The 21,478-nt window shown below is 37.2% G+C and overlaps 2 protein-coding genes and 1 non-coding gene across 6 annotated transcripts; all 3 read left to right on the forward strand.

Moving 5' to 3' along the window:
• The first annotated feature begins 599 nt into the window (after positions 1–599).
• On the forward strand, positions 600–707 carry LOC112719418 (small nucleolar RNA R71). Its single transcript, XR_003161721.1, has one exon. It is a non-coding gene; the product is annotated as a small nucleolar RNA R71 (small nucleolar RNA).
• A 7,486-nt stretch (positions 708–8,193) lies between these two features.
• On the forward strand, positions 8,194–14,909 carry LOC112714969 (uncharacterized). 4 transcript variants are annotated; one of them, XM_072204517.1, is made up of 21 exons: positions 8,194–8,761; positions 8,870–9,002; positions 9,095–9,231; positions 9,326–9,371; positions 9,634–9,846; positions 9,942–10,445; positions 10,550–10,684; positions 10,803–11,018; positions 11,098–11,187; positions 11,265–11,509; positions 11,630–11,718; positions 12,162–12,202; positions 12,516–12,546; positions 12,655–12,777; positions 12,858–13,019; positions 13,148–13,243; positions 13,348–13,460; positions 13,608–13,743; positions 13,874–13,978; positions 14,080–14,432; positions 14,663–14,909. In XM_072204517.1, the coding sequence occupies exons 1-16, from the start codon at positions 8,487–8,489 to the stop codon at positions 13,171–13,173; spliced, it is 2,466 nt and encodes an 821-aa protein (XP_072060618.1). In that variant the 5' UTR covers positions 8,194–8,486; the 3' UTR covers positions 13,174–13,243; positions 13,348–13,460; positions 13,608–13,743; positions 13,874–13,978; positions 14,080–14,432; positions 14,663–14,909. The 4 variants fall into 4 exon arrangements, with proteins under 4 accessions (XP_072060618.1, XP_072060617.1, XP_072060620.1 ...); XM_072204519.1 differs by having other exon boundaries at positions 8,396–8,761; positions 8,860–9,002; XM_072204516.1 differs by having other exon boundaries at positions 12,858–13,243.
• LOC140175558 (uncharacterized) lies at positions 13,178–14,280 on the forward strand. The gene is made up of 5 exons (XM_072204065.1): positions 13,178–13,243; positions 13,348–13,460; positions 13,608–13,743; positions 13,874–13,978; positions 14,080–14,280. The coding sequence occupies exons 1-5, from the start codon at positions 13,178–13,180 to the stop codon at positions 14,278–14,280; spliced, it is 621 nt and encodes a 206-aa protein (XP_072060166.1).
• Positions 14,910–21,478: the final 6,569 nt, after the last annotated feature.

The raw sequence follows: 21,478 nt of genomic DNA on the forward strand, positions 1-21,478 counted from the left end.
AGATCAGAGACCATGGTTGCTAAGTCAGAGTGGCTCTACTTAGAATTCTCTGTCTGTTGCTGAGAAGATGATGGAAAATGCTTGTCATTGCTAAACCTGTTTCTTCCACCATTATTGTTGTTGAAACCTTATTGAGGTCTCTGTTGATCCTTCCATGAGAGATTTGGATGATTTCTCCATGAAGGATTATAGGTGTTTCCATAGGTTTCTCCCATGTAATTCACCTCTTCCATTGAAGGGTTCTCAGGATCATAAGCTTCTTCTTCAGATGAAGCATCCTTAGTACTGCCTGGTGCAGCTTGCATTCTAGACAGACTTTGAGAAATCCTATTGACTTACTGAGTCAATATTTTGTTCTGAGGCAATATGGCATTCAGAGTATCAATCTCAAGAACTTCTTTCTTCTGATTCGTCCCATTGTTCACAGGATTCCTTTTAGAAGTGTACATGAATTGGTTATTTGCAACCATTTCAATGAGTTCTTGAGCTTCTGCAGGCATTTTCTTCAGATGAAGAGATCCTCCAGCAGAGCTGTCCAATGACATCTTGGACAGTTCAGACAGACCATCATAGAAGATACCTATGATGCTCCATTCAGAAAGCATGTCAGAAGGACATTTTCTGATCAATTATTTGTATCTTTCTCAAGCTTCATAGAGGGATTCACCTTCCTTCTGTCTGAAGGTTTGGACTTCCACTCTAAGCTTACTCAATTTTTGAGGTGGAAAGAACTTTGCCAAGAAGGCATTGACTAGCTTTTCCCAAGAGTTCAGGCTTTCTTTAGGTTGTGAGTCCAACCATATCATAGCTCTGTCTCTTACAGCAAAAGGGAATAGCATAAGTCTGTAGACTTCAGGGTCAACCCCATTGGTCTTGACAGTGTCACAGATTTGCAAGAATTCAGCTAAAAACTGATGAGGATCTTCCAATGGTAAGTCCATGGAACTTGCAATTCTGTTGCATTAGAGAAACTAATTGAGGCTTAAGCTCAAAGTTGTTTGCTCCAATGGCAGGGATAGAGATGCTTCTCCCATAGAAGTCGGTAGTAGATGCAGTAAAGTCACCCATCACTTTCCTTGCATTGTTGGCATTGTTGTTATTTTCGGCTGCCATGTCTTCTTCTTTGAAGAATTCTGCTAGGTCCTCTATGGAGAGTTGTGCCTTAACTTCTCTTAGCTTTCGCTTCAAGGTCCTTTCAGGTTCAGGGTCAGCCTCAACAAGAATGCTTTTGTCTTTGCTCCTGCTCATATGAAAGAGAAGAGAACAAGAAAATATGGAATCCTCTATGTCATAGTATAGAGATTCCTTGAGATGTCAGAGGAATAGAAGGAGGAGGTAGAAGAATTAGGATGTGAGAAGAAGGGAAGAAATTTTCGAAAATAAGTTAAAAGATTTTGAAAAAGAATTTTGAAAATTGATTGATGATTTTCAAAAACTAAGATTGAGAAAGAAGTAAAGTGATTTTTGAAAAAGATTTTGAAATTAGAAATCAAAAAGATATGATTGAAAACTATTTTGGAAAAAGATGTGATTAAGAGGATATGATTGAAAATATATAGTTTTAAAAAGATATGATTGAGAAGATATGATTGAAAAACAATTTAAAAAGATTTGATTTTTAAAATCAATGACTTGGCTAACAAGAAAAGATATGATTCAAACATTAAACCTTTCTCAACAGAAAAGGCAACATACTTAAAATGTTGAATCAAATCATTAATTGTTAGCAAGTATTTTTGAAAATGGAAAGAAATTGATTTTGAAAATATATGATTGAAAAGATATGATTTGAGAAAGATTTGATTTTGAAAAATTTTGAAAACTTGAAAAAAATTTGAATTGAAAACAAGATCTTCCTTCTTGTGCCATCCTGGCGTTAAACGCCCAGAATGGTATACATTCTGGCATTTAACGCCCAAAATGCTACCCTTTTGGGCGCCAGGTATCCTGGCTGGCATTTAAACGCCAGTTTTCCTTCTTCACTGGGCGTTTTGAACGCCCAGCTTTTTCTGTGTAATTCCTCTGCTGTATGTTCTGAATCTTCAATTCTCTGTATTATTGACTTGAAAAGACACAAAGAAATTTTTTTTTTGGATTTTTAATGATGAGGAATAATCAAAATGCAACTAAAGATCAAATAAACAAGGCATGCAAGACACCAAACTTAGAAGTTTGTATACTACTAACACTAACAAATGGAGAATGCATATGAGAAACAACAAAACACTCAAGACAAGAGAATTTAAAGATCAGAACAAGTAAATCATCAAGAACAACTTGAAGATCAATGAAGACACATGCATGAATTCGAAAAATGCAAGAAGAACAGAAACATGCAATTGACACCAAACTTAAAATGAGGCACTAGACTCAACAAGAAACATAGAATATTTTTGGTTTTTATGATTTTGTAATTTTTTTTGGTTTTTTCGAAAATTTATATGGAAAAGAAAATAAGGATATCAAAATTCTTAATGAGAATTCCAGGAATCATGCAATGTTAGTCTAAAGCTTTAGTCTAAAGGAATTAGACATGTCTAGCCAAGTTTCAGCAGGACATTGCATTCAAGAGCTAAATTGATGAGAATCAATCAGCTTTGGTGATGATGAAAACATCACCTTGAAACACTAGAATTCATTCTTAAAAATTCTGAAAAGTACCTAATCTAAGCAACAAGATGAACCGTCAGTTGTCCAAACTCAAACAATCCTCGGCAACGGTGCCAAAAACATGGTGCACGAAATTGTGATCATCAATGGCGCCATCAACATGGTACGCTCAATTGCAATCTCAACTCTTTGTCACAACTTCGCACAACTAACCAGCAAGTGCACTGGGTCGTCCAAGTAATAAACCTTACGCGAGTAAGGGTCGATCCCACGGAGATTGTTGGTATGAAGCAAGCTATGGTCATCTTGTAAATCTCAGTCAGGCGGATTCAAATGGCTATGGAGGAATAATAAAATATGAAGTAAAGATAGAGATACTTATGCAATTCATTGGTGAGAATTTCAAATAAGCGTATGGAGATGCTTTGTCCCTTCCGTCTCTCTGCTTTCCTACTGTCTTCATCCAATCCTTCTTACTCCTTTCCATGGCAAGCTGTATGTAGGGTTTCACCATTGTCAATGGCTACCTCCCATCCTCTCAGTGAAAATGTTCAACGCGCTCTGTCACAGCACGGCTATTCAGCTGTCGGTTCTCGATCATGTCGGAATAGAATCTAGTGATTCTTTTGCGTCTGTCACTAACGCCCCACAATCGCGAGTTTGAAGCTCGTCACAGTCATGCAATCCTCGAATCCTACTCAGAATACCACAGACAAGGTTTAGACCTTCCGGATTCTCTTAAATGCCGCCATCAATTCTAGCTTATACCATGAAGATTCCGATTAAGGGATCCAAGAGATAAACATTCAAGCCTTGTTTGCTTGTAGAACGAAAGTGGTTGTCAGGCATGCGTTCATAAGTGAGAATGATGATGAGCATCACATAATCATCACATTCATCATGTTCTTGGGTACGAATGAATATCTTAGAACAAGAATAAGCTGAATTGAATAGAAGAACAATAGTAATTGCATTAATACTCGAGGTACAGCAGAGCTCCACACCTTAATCTATGGTGTGTAGAAACTCCAAAGAGGGTTCAATCATAAAAACATGATCAAAAGATTCAAGTGATCAAAAGACGATAATACAATAGTAAAAGGTCCTACTTATAGAGAACTAGTAGCCTAGGGTTTACAAATATGAGTAAATGACATAAAAATCCACTTCCGGGCCTACTTGGTGTGTGCTTGGGCTGAGAATTGAAGCATTTTCGTGTAGAGACTTTTCTTGGAGTTAAACGCCAGCTTTTGTGCCAGTTTGGGCGTTTAACTCCCATTCTTGTGCCAATTTCGACGTTTTACGCCAGAATTCTTGAGCTGACTTGGAACGCCTGTTTGGGCCATCAAATCTCGGGCAAAGTATTGGCTATTATATATTGCTGGAAAGCCCAGGATGTCTACTTTCCAACGCAATTGAGAGCGCGCCAATTGGGCCTCTGTAGCTCCAGAAAATCCACTTCGAGTGCAGGGAGGTCAGAATCCAACAGCATCTGCAGTCCTTTTCAGCATCTGAATCAGATTTTTGCTCAGGTCCCTCAATTTCAACCAGAAAATACATGAAATCATAGAAAAACACACAAACTCATAGTAAAGTCCAGAAAAGTGAATTTTTAACTAAAAACTAATAAAAATATAGTAAAAACTAACTAAAACATACTAAAAACAATGCCAAAAAGCGTACAAATTATCCGCTCATCACCCGCAAAGAAGAGTTCGGTACATCCACCTTGCTTGAGAAGGAAGATCCCCACCATGGAAGAAGTCCTCCATGCCGGGAAGCAGCTGGGCATCCATAAGGTTTGCGGCATCAAAGTTCCTCTCCATCACAGTAAGGGCTCCTTCAGGGCTAGAAGACGACCTCTTCCTCTTCGGGTTGCTTACAACAACCACGTCATCCTCCTCAAATTGTGGTTGAGAGGTCGAGCCCTCGCCACTACCGACCACTTCACCTTGGGTAGGAGAGGCATGCGTTTCGGCAGCATTACGAGGCGACACCTCGGCAACATGGGGGGAAGGCACCGTCTGGTTCTCGCTATTTTCGGGGGGGGGAGGGGGGCTCCTGGTTCTCATTGGCCAGCTCTTCGTTGCTATCACCAGCCAGAAAGGTGTTGAATAAAGCGTCAAGTCCTGTCACCTTGGTAGACATTCCCACTACAATAAAACAGAGAAACCTATTAGTCGTGAAATCGGCATAGCAAATTAAAGCAACAGTGACACAAGAAACTCAAGTTAAAGCCACTCACAAATATAATTTATAGCGACGTCCCGGTTACCCATGAGGAGGTGGGGGTTAACATGATTTTTTGAAAAGACGGCCAACAACACGTCGACAACTCTCTTATTTGGGGAGACAACCCCTGTAGGTCACTTTAATGAAGGCGTTGGCTCCCGCCCCGAAACTCCAATAGGTCGGGATGCGCCGTTCCCCTTCCAACATCAGCCAAAAGGGATGCCGACCTTCAGCGGAACGAACCTTAAAGTATTTATCCTTGAATCCATGGTATGAATTCTCGAATAAACCAAAGATCCGCCGACCTTGAGCAAATCGGAACGACATAAACCCCTTCTTGGCCTTCCCTTCCTTGGAAGGGTTTGTTAGGGTGAAAAGATAAAGGAAAACCTCCACAGAGACCGGCAGGTCTAGATACTCATACACCATTTCGTAACAGCGGATGGAAGCCCAACTGTTCGGATGTAATTGGGACGGCGCTACGTTACATCTATTGAGCAACGCCATCTGGAACGGGGAGAAGGGGATGCGAACCCCCAACTGGGTGAACATTGCCTTATAGAACCAAATCCAGTCGGCAATCTGGGGGGGAGTGTAGGTTAAGCTCATATATCTGCTTGTGAGGAGCGGGGACGTAGACCACATAGTTGGCTTCCTCGTCGATCCCACCACACAAATACTCGGCTTTTCGGAACTCTGTGAGCTCCTCTTCACCCATTTGGTTGGGGAGTCCTTTACGTCCGAGGTTACCCAGGCATATCGGTCGAAAGCCGCTCTCGCGACGGGAACCCGAGCAACAGGGTGTTAGGCCATACCTACAGTGGGGCACCACTCACAGTTAGTCTAACTGATCGGGAGATCGGAGTTAGCCTAGAAACTACATCTTGCCTACTCTATGACTACAATCAAACAAGGAGCAAAATATATTACCAAAGTAAATCCTAGAAGAGAAAATGATGGAATGGTAACCCCCCTAACGCGCCTATCTAAATGCTAAATAACGCTCGATATACAGAAGCAGCATGCACACAGAAGCAAAGCAAGGAACGAATGGCATAAATAGCAAGGTAAAACCGCAAGGATTAAAATACAAGAAATAAAGCTTACCAAAATGTCTGTATTGATATGGAGAAGCAGGAAGAACTAACGCAATCAACCCAAGGAATTGCAGCAGGAAAAGGGGAGAGTGTAGAAGGCAAGTGCAAAAAGAGTAGGATGATGGTAAGGAGATGAGAAACGAAACTGAATGGGAAATTTGGAAACCAACTCAAGAAGCGCGAAGGGCAGGGGCGTAGTGGTCTTTGTGCACAGGGTTTTGAATAACCCATTATGAACATTAAATGCCTGACGCGAAGAACGAGGGGACGAAAGACTATCCCCAGCGACAGACAGGCCAACACGCGCGGAAGGCGCGTCCTCACCACGAACAACCGAGTATTAGGCAACGACCAGCGAAGTGAGAAGCAGAACGCGCCACCAGCGGCGCTCGCGGCCACAGCTGGCGCGTTGGGGGTACTGTTACGGCCTAGCCCAGCTAGGCACGTCGGCCAACCCGGCCCAAGGACTTGCCGGTCCATTTGGATAGGTCACTGTGCATGACCCGTCCAGCTGACGACCCGGCCACACACCTTTCTTGCCAGCTGCATGACAGTTGTGGAGAAGGAACCTTCCGGGAAGGAGGCCTTCCCCCTGTGGGGCCTACCTTACTGACAGGGTATATAAGGGGAGGGTCCTACCCCTCCTCCAAGGTACGTTACGTCACCATACTCTGAGCTCTCACATCACCTAAAACACTCTACTAACTTGAGCGTCGGAGTGTTTTTGCAGGTGACACCCCTTGTTCGACCTGAAGTGCTCGAAAGTTCGGTTGATCCCTCGCTCGCACTACCCCTTGAAGATAAGCGGGAACCCACACCCCATCTTTGAGACCTCCACGAACCGTCCGGTACCCGACCTACCGAACATTAACTTAAATACTTTTTAACTTGTTCAAAATCACTATAAACTTGTTAAATTTTTTATGCATTTATGATTGAAAAATAAAACTTTGTTTACTACGAACACAATAAAAGTATTCGTTAATTTATTTATTAATAACCAAAAGATTAAAAAAATGTAATAAGCATTCGTTATACCAATAAAGTCACTAATATATAACTACATTTATCAAATAATACCATTCTTTTTTTTTAAATACAATTTATTAAATTTCGAACTTCTTTATATCGGAAATAGATCATCTTAATTTTGTTTAAATTATTTAATAAATATGATATTTTACTTTATATTTTTTAAGTAAAACAAAAAAAATATAAAAAAATATTAAATGATAAAAGTACACTCTATTAAATAATTAAGAAAAAAATTTGAGAATATTTATCCTCTTTTAATCTTTTATATCAATTTCAGATTATTTTTAAACTTATTTATCTTATACTATTTTTTTATTGAATAAAATTTTAATAGAATAACAACTAAAATAAAATTCTAAATATAGTATGAAGAATTTCATTTTATGGAGTTAAGTCCTAAAGTAGTTATCGAGATTAGCATCGTGCATTAAAATAATTCTGGAGATTTTAATTGTATCAATTATGTTAAAATCGGCAAAAATACATCATATTAGTCTCTAATCATTTTTTCGTTAACGACTTGCTATAGCTTGATAACCTAGACCATTAGTAACACATATTACTTTATAATTTGACAACGTGTAATTATATGATAAATTGACAAAGAATATGCTTACATAGATGGGTATTATTTGGCCATGTACAACTTGTGCAATGTGTTGCAACATTATTTGTTTATGTATTATTTATTATGTGTTTATTGTAAATGTACTAAATTAGTCATAATTTTACCTTAAATAACTCATTTTAATCACTAAAATTAAATATGGTATAAATATACACTAAATTAGTCTATTCACTATTTTTTTTTTAAATTTAAAATTTTTAATATCTTTAAATGTACCAATTTTAATTATAAATTTTTACATATTTTTAAAAACAAATATTTTTTATAAGAAAAATTTTAAAATTTATCTAAATCATATTAGTATTCGATTAACGAAAAATAGGTGAAGAATTTATATAATATATTTTTTTATCAATTTCAAGAACATAATTAATGTAATTGAATATAAAAAATATGTGTTACTAAGAAGTTTATATCATCAAAGTATCAAACCACATCAAAAAGAATAAATCAAAAGCTAATGTGATAATTTCAAAAACGTAATTAATGTAATTAAAATCTAAAAGACGATTTTAATTCATGATGTTAGTCTCATGAATTACTTCGGTATTTAACTCCATTTTTTGTTTGATAAATAAAATGATAAGTTCTAAACAAAGGAGATGAGTTCGGCGAGACAAAGTTCAAACAAAACACAGTAAACATTTGAACTCCAAAGCATATTCTTCCAAAACCCAAAATCTGAAGGGAGTCAACAATAAATCACCGAAATCAAAAACCCTGTCAACCCAAATATATGAATATAATAATATAAAAAAATACAACCTCTTAACCTCCCCTTAGTCCCTTGAACACAAAGCAAAACCCTCACTCACAGCACCGCACACCCTTGACCCTCAGAGCCTCCACTCTCTCCATCTCTCAATTCTCAGAACCAAAGAGAGATGGCGCAGTCGCTGGAGCTCTTGCTGATTCAATTCCTCATGCCCGACAACGACGCCCGCCGTCAAGCAGAGGACCAAATCAAGCGCCTCGCTAAGGACCCCCAGGTGGTCCCCGCCCTCATTCACCACCTCCGTACCGCCAAGACCCCCAACGTCCGCCAGCTCGCCGCCGTCCTCCTCCGCAAGAAGATCACCGGCCACTGGGCCAAGCTCTCTCCTCAGCTCAAGCAGCTCGTCAAGCAGTCCCTCATCGACAGCATCACCATGGAGCACAGGCATATTTGTTACTCTTCTGTTCAATTCTGTTATTGATAACCGTTATGCAGTTGTAACCGTTTTTTGTTAGTTAATTAGTTATTGAATATGATCATAGTAATGTGCAGCCCTCCCGTAAGGAAAGCGAGTGCTAATGTAGTGAGCATTGTTGCAAAGTATGCCGTTCCGTCCGGGGAATGGCCGGATTTGTTGCCATTTCTGTTCCAGTGTAGTCAGAGTGCACAGGAAGACCACCGCGAAGTAAGATTTTATGTTACTTTTGTCACATCATACGCATTCCTATTTGATGGACTCGACATCTAACCGAGTGCTATTGATCCTGGGATTCTAAGGTGGCGTTAATTCTCTTCAGCTCATTGACTGAAACAGTTGGGAACGCTTTCCGGCCACATTTTGCTGCTCTTCAAGCTCTTCTACTCAAGTGCCTGCAGGATGAGACTAGCAACCGCGTTAGAGTTGCTGCCCTCAAGTAAGCTAATGTTCATTCCTTGTGTTGTATCTGTTCAAACGCTGATTATAGTATCTGTTGTTGCTTATGGAGAGAGCTATGTCTGTTTTGTTAGGGCGGTGGGTTCTTTTCTGGAATTCACTCACGATGGAGATGAAGTGGTGAGTCGCTGCTGTTTTATGTAATTTCATCTTTTTAAAACAAGGAAAATATATATTTTGATTATAGGGTTGAAGGGTTTGTGCGTTTTGTTAGAATGAAGAATAGGATTTCCAATTCCATATTGGTTTGTAAGTAATGAGTTTGTAACTCGTAAATTTGAGTGGCATATAAGTGAAAACTTAATTTGATGCAATCAACTCCCTGAAATTGTGTATTCTCACTCCTAGTTTTTTTTCTGATTTCTTTTCTATATGTGTGCAGATCAAATTTCGGGAATTTATTCCAAGTATCTTGAATGTAGCACGACAATGCCTAGCTTCAGGAGAAGAAGATGTTGCTATAATTGCTTTTGAAATTTTTGATGAGCTGATAGAATCTCCTGCACCACTTCTTGGAGATTCAGTCAAATCCATAGTGCAGTTCTCCCTTGAGGTTTGCTCGAGTCAAAATTTGGAGTCTAATACACGTCATCAGGTGGGTTTGTATCATGAAGTATATTTCTAAAGCTTTTTATACTCCTGTTATTGTAGCTATGTTGCTCACATACTGTAACTTGCTATGTCTAACAGGCAATTCAGATTATTTCATGGCTGGCAAAGTACAAGTCGAACACTTTGAAAAAGCATAAATTGGTCATCCCTATCCTGCAAGTTTTATGCCCTTTGCTTGCTGAATCAACAGATGAAAGTGATGATGATGATCTTGCACCAGATAGAGCTGCTGCAGAAGTTATTGATACAATGGCTTTAAACATTCCAAAGCATGTTTATCCACCAGTTTTTGAATTTTCTTCTGTAAGCAGTCAGAACGCAAATCCAAAGTTTCGAGAAGCATCTGTAACTGCATTGGGTGTGATTTCAGAAGGTTGTTTGGAGCTCATGAAAAGTAAGCTTGAACCTGTTCTCCATATTGTTTTGGGAGCTCTGAGGGATCCGGAACAAATGGTCAGAGGGGCAGCTTCATTTGCTTTGGGTCAATTTGCTGAGCACTTACAGCCTGAAATTGTATCTCATTATGAGAGTGTTCTTCCATGTATTTTAAATTCTCTTGAGGATGCATCTGATGAAGTAAAGGTATGCACTGGGGAAAGGAATGATTTATCAATAGATTATCTGCTACCACTTAAAAGATTCAAGTCAACTGCAAATTTTTTAGTATTATCTGTTAATTTATGCAGGAAAAGTCATACTATGCTTTGGCTGCATTTTGCGAGAACATGGGTGAGGAAATCCTTCCTTTCCTAGATCCTTTGATGGGAAGATTATTGGCAGCTCTCCAAAACAGTTCCCGTAATTTGCAAGAAACATGCATGGTAAGGGGAACGTTCAGCACTTCAGCATCCTGTAAAGAAGGTTTTCAGGATCATAATGAATTGCCGTAGCTTTCTTGGTTTTATTAAAACTCATTATTTTCACGTGGTGTTGTTGCAGTCTGCCATTGGTTCTATTGCTTCTGCTGCAGAGCAGGCTTTCTTTCCTTATGCTGAAAGGGTTTTAGAGCTGATGAAAAATTTCATGGTGTTAACTAATGACGAGGATCTCCGTTGCCGTGCAAGAGCAACAGAATTAGTCGGAATTGTTGCAATGTCCGTTGGCAGAATGAGAATGGAACCAATATTACCTCCCTACATAGAAGCTGCAATTTCAGTAAGTGCCTTTGCACTTAACTCTGTTGCTGATTGTGCTTTTCCCCTCCCCCCTGGATTTATTTTCTCGTTATTTTCAGGGATTTGGGCTTGAGTTTAGTGAACTTCGGGAGTACACGCATGGATTCTTCAGCAATGTTGCTGAGATTTTGGAAGATAGTTTTGCACAGGTTTGTATGGATTAGCATTATATCATTACAATGTCATACTCACTCTTACATAAGTGAAACTTTTTATTGGTAAACAGTATCTTCCTCATGTTGTGCCTCTTGCATTTTCTTCCTGCAATCTTGATGATGGCTCTGCGGTGGATATTGACGAGTGCGATGATGAAATTGCTAATGGATTTGGAGAAGTTTCTTCGGATGATGAAGCTCATGATGAACCAAGAGTTCGAAATATTAGTATTAGAACTGGAGTGTTGGATGAAAAGGCAGCTGCAACCCAAGCCCTTGGCCTGTTTGCGCAGCACACAAAGATTTCTTATGCTCCGTATCCTTTGACTGAATTTCTGAATTATGTTTTGGTTACTCAGTTTACAAATAAAGAACGAAAAAAAGGGGGAAATCATCATTGATGGTTAAATTTTTTGAATTCTTAAATCATTTTAAGATATTTGGAGGAGACGCTAAGAATCTTGGACAAACACTCTAGTTATTTCCATGAAGATGTTAGACTACAGGCAATCATTGCTTTAAAACGTAAGTGGAAACTAATCATAATGATCTGTTTTCAAATCGTTTGCTATACCTATTCTTCTGTTTGCTGCTTGTCTTTTTTATTTAATGCATGGTAGGATTCTAGTACTTTCCTTAAGTTATTTTTCTAGTAGATGACACCCAAGATGCATTTTACCGTGTATAATATTATATTACTATTCTAAAAGGTACCAATTAATGTGCCCAAATCTCCCATGATGATAAATTCTATCAATTTAATCATACAGACATTCCAATACAATGAGAATGAAGTAGAAATGTAATGCACTAATAATATATTTCGCTTGCTAGTTTTAAGGTCATATTTTACATGAATTCTCAAGCTTTAATTGTGCTCGCAAGTACTGCATTGATATATCTCATCAATGAATTCTGATTAAGGTGTATGTGTACGTGCATGCACTTTGCTTTTTTTTAAACTGCAGATATTTTAACTACAGCTCATGCTATCTTCCAAAGCCAAAATGTAAGTCTGATCAGTGCTATTTTCCTTTATCCACTTTTATTCGTTGTGTCATTTTTTGCCAGTTGTATCTTTTGTACCTTCCCTGTAATTTGATATTGGATTCAGGTTTATAGCTGTAAGTCTGTAACTGGCAATTAGTGTCTCCATTTTGATCACTCAACATTTCATTTGCTTATCATGATTAATGGTGGAGATTGGTACTACTTGATGAACAGATGAAGAATTGTAGCTTCTCTCTCTTTTTAAATAGTTGTTCTCTAGATTGAAGCCTTTCTTTTATTGCCACCAAAATTGATAGATGCTTACTTTTCAGGATGGTGCTGCAAAAGCAAAAAAACTTCTTGGTAAGAACATCCACTGGAATAGTAAATCTTTTTGATGTTGTATGGGTTCATGATGATAATCCCGTTCATTTAATCTGTATAGATTAATCAGTCTGATACATTCTACAGATACTGTGATGAATATTTACATCAAAACTATGGTTGAAGATGATGACAAGGAAGTGGTTGCTCAAGCATGCACTAGTGTGGCCGACATCATAAGAGATTTTGGTTTCGCAGCTCTTGAGCCTTGTAAGCATAAATTTACATGACCTATCATTTGAACTCATCTTTCTGAAATCATGCTAACGATAGATTTTCTCCAATACCAGACTTGCCCCAGCTTGTTGAAGCAACTTCATTGTTGCTTCGAGAGGAATCTGCTTGTCAGCAGATAGAGTCAGACAGTGAAATTGATGATGATGATGCTTCACATGATGAAGTGCTTATGGATGCTGTATCTGATCTTCTCCCTGCATTTGCAAAGTCTATGGGTGCTCAATTCGCTCCCATCTTTGCACAGCTATTTGAACCTTTAATGAAATTTGCAGGAAGTCGGTGCCCCATAAGTCTTACAATTAGGAACAAATCACAAAACTAACATCCTCACTTTGAAATGCAGAAAGCTTCCCGTCCCCCTCAAGATAGGACCATGGTTGTTGCCTGCCTTGCTGAAGTTGCTCAGAACATGGGTTCTCCAATTGCGGCCTATGTTGATGTATTTTTTATTGATTTGTTCTCTTTAATTTTTATTTTTTGCAGTTATGTGATTCCATTGACTATGTTATAATTGATAAGTAAAATGTGATGCATTTTTCTCAGAGAGTGATGCCATTGGTACTCAAAGAACTAGCATCATCTGACGCAACGAATAGAAGGAATGCTGCATTTTGTGTTGGAGAATTATGCAAAAATGGTGACGACTTGGCTTTAAGGTATCCTTTCGCATGCTACCTATGTGATAGCTGTACATGATTATATATGCCAGTCAATATATGCTGCTTTAGAGGTTAAATCATGTCCACATATACCTTGCATTTTATTTTTACCTTGATTCAGTGTTTTCCTTAATCGAATACCAGATACTATGACAATATATTACGTGGACTTCATCCCTTGTTTGGGGAGTCCGAACCTGATGATGCAGTGAGGGATAATGCAGCTGGTGCTGTGGCAAGGATGATTATGGTACACCCTGAATCTGTTCCACTGAATCAGGTTAGTTCTTGCTCTACTATGTCATTATGCAACTTGGTTTTCTTTTCTGCAATCAAATATTTTAACGTGTATATTGCACCTCTACCCTTTATTTTTTCAGTTTAATATTTCTGTGAACGCTTTTTTACAGGTTCTTCCTGTTTTCTTGAGAGTTCTTCCTTTAAAGGAAGACCGTGAAGAGTCTATGGCTGTCTATAGTTGTGTCTCCACTCTTGTATTCTCATCCAATCCTCAGGTAATTGCGTTCCCAGCCCCCCGCGGGCGGTCTTTTGTTTCCTTCAATGGATAATATACACTGATACCAAACTCTGTTTATCCATTTTAATTGAAATGCAGATCCTCTCCCTAGTCCCTGAGCTAGTTAATCTATCAGCTCAAGTGGTGGCATCCCCTGATGAGACATCTGAAGTTAAAACCCTAGTGGGCAGAACGTTCTCTCATCTACTTTCATTATATGGGCAACAAATGCAGCCCATTCTGAGCAATCTCTCACCTGCACATGCAAACGCATTATCTGCATTTGCCCCAAGAAGTTGATATAGTATAGACACAGAAAATTTAAACATTTTTGTTTGGTTTTTTCCCGTTATGTACCAAGTATGTTTACAACGAAATCGAAATGGCTTGTTATGAAATGAAATTGGAGCTGTGTGGCTATGGTGCTGGCCAAAGATCATTGCCTTTGCCAGGTATGTTTGCCTTTTCAGAAATGTTACTAATACGGTAGTACCAAAGGTTCTCTTTAAACTGTTATATTCATTGCCCTGGTAAACACTAAACAAATCTTTTACCCCTGTGATCTTCTATGCAAAAGCGTTCTTTTGATCAATGTTTGTAACCTTTTTAAATTATGCCTCTTGTTTTCTATTATAGTGCCAACAATTTTATGCTTACCTTTGATGGTTTTTACTTCTTGCAGGCTGCCGTTGCTCGTTTTTCCAGTGCCTTCTTCAGTTTTTCTTTTGGAGACACTGTTTTCTTCTCTTTCTTTTTCAAAATTTTCTTGTGTTCTTATGTATTTAATTATTTATTCATTTACTTGCATCTGTATTATGAAATTTTGGTTGTGTTTATTTCAGTGGTTTGGAGGGTTGACTTTTGTGTCAGGTTTATGTACCGAACTTTCTTCAAAAGTATATGTGATAATATTATTCAGTTTTGTTCAATGCTAGTATTATGTCCTTATCTGCATCTTGAATCTATAATATCACTGTACTTGAAAATCCAATAAATAAATGGCTGAAAATCTATCTTTTCTAAATTACATCTGGTCAAAACCACAGGATTCTTAATAATTTACTCTTAAGTTGTGACTATTACTTAAGAGTCTCCCTCGAAATATTATTTAGTACATTTTTATAACGAAAAAAAAATTCACTCCTCAAATTATATATTGTAAATTACTATTGTAAATTTTGGAGTCCAAGTTGAGTCAATTATATTTTTGCGGATCAATTTAAGTTCCACATCAAATTTCATAAATTAAATTGAATATTAACTATTTTGGGAACACTCTAAATAATATTTTTGAAAAAAAACAAAAAAGTAGTATCTAGAAAAAACTGTTTGGTAAAAAAGGTAAAAAAGTCTATAATCAAAATATTCATAAGCAAAAATAATATTTTAAAACCTATAATTATAAACAAAAGTTTATTATTTTAAAAATATAATGATTTCGTCAATTTGCTTTCAACTATCAAATATTAAATAATATAAACAATTATTTTATATTCTTTTTAAATTATATTACTTAAAATATTTTTTTCTTAAGTTTTAAATATAATAGGCTATTTTAAAATTACATTTCAACTAAACTATTTAAATATAAATTAATTGTCACGTAACTGATTATTCAAAAAATATTATATAAATAAAAATTACTAAAATAAGTTTAACTTTTTAGCCGTCTAAACACATCCTTACTTATTTGGTATTTGGTGATTTTACTTATAATTGATAATTGACAAATGAACAAGAATAATTATAAAATACGAGAATTAAATTTAATCAAAATTTATAAAGTAATCGACCGGTTTAATTTTTTAATAATTCAGAGAATAAAACATAATTAACTAATTAGTGCCGGGACAGCAGAATGGCAGTACATAACTGATAAGGGAAAAAGAGAAAGAAAAAATGTTACTTAATTAATTAATTAATTTGAAAAAGTATTTATTTGCTTGTGTTTGTAAATTAATTAACTGTAATCGCACTCCTCGTTGAAAACGTGATGATCGTATAAATAAAGCGAAACCAATCTTCAGAACTTCGGAAACTTGGATTTTTCCATCACTTTTTCTCGGGAAAATCTTGTTGTTTTTCATTGCAAGAGATGGATCCAGAGCAGACCTTCATACGCGTGCAGGAGAGGTTTTCGCAGATGTTAACCCCAAAACTCAGAGTTGCTTTAGAGTATATGTATCTTGTTATTGCCATCACCTTGTTCTGTATTCTCGTTGTTATGCACGCCAATTACGTTCAGCAGGAGATCATTTCAAGGAACTCAATTTTTGTTTTAGCAAGAGAACTCTTTTTTTATGACAGTATGATTTTTTGATTTCTGACTATTTGAATGAATTGGACCAAGAGTGCTTATGAGCTTTATAATCTTTTGAGAATAGCAGGATGTAATCAATATAAATAAGCGTGGAATGTAGGATGGGATCAAAGATTTTGGTGATTGTCTTCTGAAAGAGAAATTGGGCTACTTTAAATCTAAACGGTATTACCGTTCACTCACTGGTATTGGTATTGAGCTTCAAAGATACAGAATGTTATTTTGTATCTATTTTCAGGATGGAACCTATTTGCCAAAAATCAGCTTTTAAGTCAAACTTATTAAATATTTTTGCTCCATTCAACCTTTGTGTAATAAATGAGATTCTTGGTAGAAGAAATTTATCATTTTGCAAAAAGATATTGAGTGACTTATAGTCAATAACAAGCCTCTTTTTTTCTCTATTTGGCTCTCCCTTTTTTCAACATGAAAGACTTGACACATCCAGTTAAAATTGGTTAGCTCAATGAGTCCTTGAACAAGGAGAGCTGCACATTTAGCTCCTGCTAATTTGGGATCTTCAGGATTCATTCCTGAGTGCGTGGCCTTTGTTGGGTTGACGTCCTCATTCTTTTTGAAAGAAAGGCGTACATAAAAATCTGAATTTTTCACAAAGGTGTCAAATGGTTGAATTGATCATGACTGTCACAACAAGCATTAAGGAGCTTCTTGTATTTCAAGGATGCTTTGTATTCTTGTATAAGGCAAGTATTGCCCTTTGTAGCTTAGGCCAATGAGTTTAATGTGTAGTCCATGGGTTCGAAAAAAGGCATCAAATCTAAACAGGACATCTTTGTCTGGGAGGTAACTTCCTAGTACCCTGAACCAAGTGGTCTGACTAGAAAATATTTCTAGTCCAATAGAATTTTTGGAAATGAGATTGATGGTGAAGACTTCACTGTTAGCTGTCGCAAATCTCTTATGAAAAGATTCACACATTTCTTTTGGTAAGACATGTGGTTTTAGGACAGTGGCACAAGATTCAGTATCCATTAACGTAACAGTTCTTAGTGGTTTGTAATAAATGGACGTCTTAATCTTCAAATCAAAATGAGGTCGGGGAGTACCATTAATCTACTTTATTCTTAAGGATTCAAAATATCCAAGTTTTTCTTTTGGGATGTTTGATCCTTTAGGAATTCTTGTGGTGATGGAAGCGATGGGAGTTATGGTAAAAATTAACCTGTTTGGTGGGATGTCTTCCTCTAAACTGCTCTCCTCTGAGCCAGAATCTTGCAAAACATATTGAGTCTCACCATCTTTCCATTCTTATTCTTTAAGTACTGATTCAAGATCCTCTTCACTTCTATGGAGGTTGCATCCATTAAAGATTGAAACATTTTTATTTTCTTCTTTGTCTTATTGGGACATGATTTAGCAAAATGACCCTGTTTTTCGCAAATGAAGCATTTGTTTGATTTTTTGGTATGGGATTTTCTTCTTTGAAATAGCAGTAAGATCTTTGCTTTCTTCTATCCTTTCTGAATGTCTTCTGTTAGAATGTTCTAGACTGCTGCTGCCAATGTATCTTCTTTTTTGGTTTACGTTCACATATGCCAGGTTCTTTGCATTTGATCTTCAAGTAGGACTTACTGCATGCCCCTTTAAGTTTACTTGAATTTTGATCGAGCTGTTTGAACATCTGTTGTTGTTCACACAGTTTATCTAGAGCAGCTAGAACCAGCTGATATATTTCTCTAATGGTGGTGGTAGTTACTTCTTTGCAAAGAGTCATCATCACCCGTTGTAATTCTGGCTGAAGTTCATCTGGCAGGGATGCCATGAAAACTTGTTTGAGTGGTGGATTATTATTTCCTTCAAGAGGATAATATTTAGCAGCCATCCTCTTGTAATGTTTTTCCAAATCCTTTCTATTGAGTGAGCAGCACTTCATTTCAAAATACTCTTAGAAATTTCTTTTTTGGATGATTGTAATGTCTCCCAAGAATTCTTGGTGTAGTATCCCCAAAAGTTGGGAAAAAGTACTATTAATGAGCTTGAGTCTTTCATATTCAGAAAGATTGTTAACCCATTTTCGGAGATTGCCAGTCATTTGATTTATGAAATCCGCAAGGACTTGTCTGCTTGAAATATTTGGATTTGTCATGGTAGTTTCAACTCAAGCACCAAATTCATTTAACCTTTTTTTCTGTATCTTGATGGTGGGATATCATCAAAGGTAAACTATTTGTTAGAAGTTTTTACTTCAGAAGATCCTGTCTGTGGAGGGTTAACTAAAGCTGATGATTCATCCCTTTCAGAAGTTATCTCTTCCTCTTCTTCTTTTACAGGGTTGACCATGCCTATCATTGAAAGGTCTGCTTCATAGTCTTTTTCGGACCATTCAGCCGTTTCTTCATTAGATTCATCAGTGATTTCTTCACTGTGTGATTGATTATCCAGAGTAAGGGTGTTAATTGTTCGGCCTGTGGCAGGTGACCCTTCTTTGATACCCTTGTCTTTTGAAGGGGTATTAAAGGGTGTATCTTCTCTGAAAATTTGGCTGGCTTCCAGGGAGGACAAGGTCTGGAATGGAGAGTTAGCTGTGACTGAGGTGGTTGTGGCTGAGAAGAGTAACGTCGCCCTTGAGGAGAGACATCTCTTTTGGTGTTTGCTTGTCTGGCTAAATAATAAGTGGATTTGAAGATGGATTCATAATCTAAGGTTTTAGGTGGTGAATATGTTGAGGGAAATAAGACAGGTGAATATGATGGATATGGTTTAGGATACATGGATAATGGGTCTATAGCCAATGCCTGAGGTATAGCTGTTTTGTCTTTGTCCATCTCAATCTAGCAAAGTTGGGCCTTAACTTGATCCAGTTCTCTATTTTTCCAGTGGAACTCTGGCCCAAAGTACCTATTGTCAATATAGGTTTTGAGTTCTTGGTCAAGTTAAAAAACCTGTGTAGAGAGTTGGTTTTTGAGTTCAGCAACTTGTTCTATCACATAACCTAGTTGTGCTGAAAGACCTTCAGTTTTTTCTACAAGAGCATCAAGAGTGTGGTCTATTCGGAGCAATACTTTATTTTAACTGACTGCATTATCTGTGTGCCAATTAAGGACGTCCTCTTGAGGAGTTGTTGCTTGATGTCCATGTGGAGTAATTCCCTGAGGAATTACATAAGGTCTTCTAGTGATTTTCTTTTCACCAGTCTGGTCATTAAAGGTGAAAATTCTTTCTCATAAGGTTTGAGGGTTGCAATGCATGGAATTATTTTGACTGACTGATAAAGATAATCTGTAGAACTTTTTTGGGACAACCTTTTCTTCCTGAACATCGGTGCCACATCTATATCATCAGGGGGTTTAGGTCTCTTATATGAGTAAGGGACTTGCTGTGATCTCTTCTTTTTCTTGTTCTTCCGCCACTTATCATAATCTTCATTATCAGTGTCATTCCATTGGTTAGCACAGTCACAATCAGAATCACACATGGAGGGATCAACATCCTAAATGAAGTGACCATTTATATGAGAAACATAAACAGGTTTTTCATTTTCATAGAAATGTATAGGTGGATCATCTTCATCATGAATTGTTTGCACCCGAACAAGAGAGATCATATTAATCCTCCTAAAGGATGGTCTTCGCAGAATAATTTGCTTGATTACTCCTGGTTTCTGAAAAATAGTAATCACCATTCCATCACTATTGTGGGTAATAGTTGGAGGTGCTGTAGTATGAATATCAACCTGTTCCTTTGGGAAAGTCTTTTCATAATCAGCAATCCATTCCAATAGAATGATAGAAGAAATTTCTTCAGTGGTGATCATTCCTGGAATGTTTACGATAGCTGGTCCTCTGGCATTATCTGTGAACATAAATAATGCTTCTCCTGTAGTATTTGGGAGATTGAGATCAAGAGCATGATCTTGAACTCTGTAGAGGACTTGGTGATGCAGGATGGCCTGTTCAGCATTAGAGTCTTGAATTACCCCAACTAGCTTTATTTGGATTTTTAGTCTTTGAAATATCGTTGGGTCCGATAATCTCATGGTAAAATTAGGAGTTATAGTAAGGATGACACTCCCATTCGAGAGTGTAGTAACTAATGCTTCAATCAAGGCATGTTGGTATTCCTTGAAAGTGGAATCCAAAAGAGCAACTTTAGCTGTCATCAAAAGGGATCTTCTTTCATGAAGAGTTAGAATAAGCCTAACTGCTCACAGATGTAAGTGAGTGTAGCCTTAGTCTTGATAATTTTGGATGAGTTCTTATGCGATTTCTAGGGTTATGTATTGTTCAGCAGTAGTAGCTTTTAAACCACACTGTTGTAAATGGGAAGACTGGATGACTTCTTTTGGTGGAGGCAAAGGGTTTCTAGTAATAAGATGGCGGATGGAGGTGAGGGTTGATTTCTTTTGTCTTTGGTAGAAAGAATAGGGGCTAATGAGTGGGTATTCAGTGGTTAGGGGTCGGGAGTCTTCTGAAACATAGGTAAATTCTACTATTTGATCAATTTTATTGGCAAGGATTTTTTTTAGACTAGAGGGTAAGCGCTCTATACTTAAAGAAGTAGAATGATGGATGAGTTCAGAAGAACTTAGAGACGATGAAGGGTTCATATTTAGTAATTCTCTCTTACTTGCTTTAACTAGTAATACCTTCTTCTTCTTCTTATAAACCTGAGGCTTTGATACCACAGGGGTGGATCTCCAGTACTCTAAGAGATCGATACTATAATACCTTTGGATGCTTATCCCTGTCACTCTTTTAAACATTGCATCGAGTGAAATTAAAGGATTCGAGCACAACTTGATATTATAATATTGAGTCCTTTTTCCATTATGAGAAATTTCTGTGGATTCTATCCGTGCCATATTCTGGTGATAGGATCCTCTGAAGAGCATATTTAATGACATTGGATAAGGAAGAAAAAAATAACACTAGTTAAATTTTCAGAAAGAGAAGAGAGATTTAGAACATTTTGTGAGATAGTAAAAATGGATATATTGCAATGTTCCTTAAAATTTGATTACAACTAGGGTGAGCTCCTCCTTTTATAGAGGTCTCGAGATAACAATAATATCTTATAAAATTTAAACAAACTTATCGTACAATGCTAGTTGAAAGATAAAGATAAACATGAATAATATTTTAAAACTTATAATTATAAGCAAAAATTTATTATTTTAAAATTATAATGATTTTGTCAATTTGCCTTCAACTATTAAAT

The sequence above is a fragment of the Arachis hypogaea genome, chromosome 10 (genome assembly GCF_003086295.3).
Source record: "Arachis hypogaea cultivar Tifrunner chromosome 10, arahy.Tifrunner.gnm2.J5K5, whole genome shotgun sequence".
In the NCBI taxonomy this organism is placed as follows: Eukaryota; Viridiplantae; Streptophyta; class Magnoliopsida; order Fabales; family Fabaceae; genus Arachis; species Arachis hypogaea.

Bases quoted from the DNA above. Each gene is read 5' to 3' on its own strand.
- LOC112714969 (XM_072204516.1), top strand. From the start codon at position 8,487: ATGGCGCAGTCGCTGGAGCTCTTGCTGATTCAATTCCTCATGCCCGAC. The intron at 9,232-9,325 runs GTAAGCTAATGT...CTGTTTTGTTAG, and splicing joins GTTAGAGTTGCTGCCCTCAA to GGCGGTGGGTTCTTTTCTGG. The intron at 11,019-11,097 runs GTAAGTGCCTTT...CGTTATTTTCAG, and splicing joins ACATAGAAGCTGCAATTTCA to GGATTTGGGCTTGAGTTTAG.
- LOC140175558 (XM_072204065.1), top strand. From the start codon at position 13,178: ATGGTTGTTGCCTGCCTTGCTGAAGTTGCTCAGAACATGGGTTCTCCA. The intron at 13,244-13,347 runs GTATTTTTTATT...CATTTTTCTCAG, and splicing joins CAATTGCGGCCTATGTTGAT to AGAGTGATGCCATTGGTACT. The intron at 13,979-14,079 runs GTAATTGCGTTC...ATTGAAATGCAG, and splicing joins TATTCTCATCCAATCCTCAG to ATCCTCTCCCTAGTCCCTGA.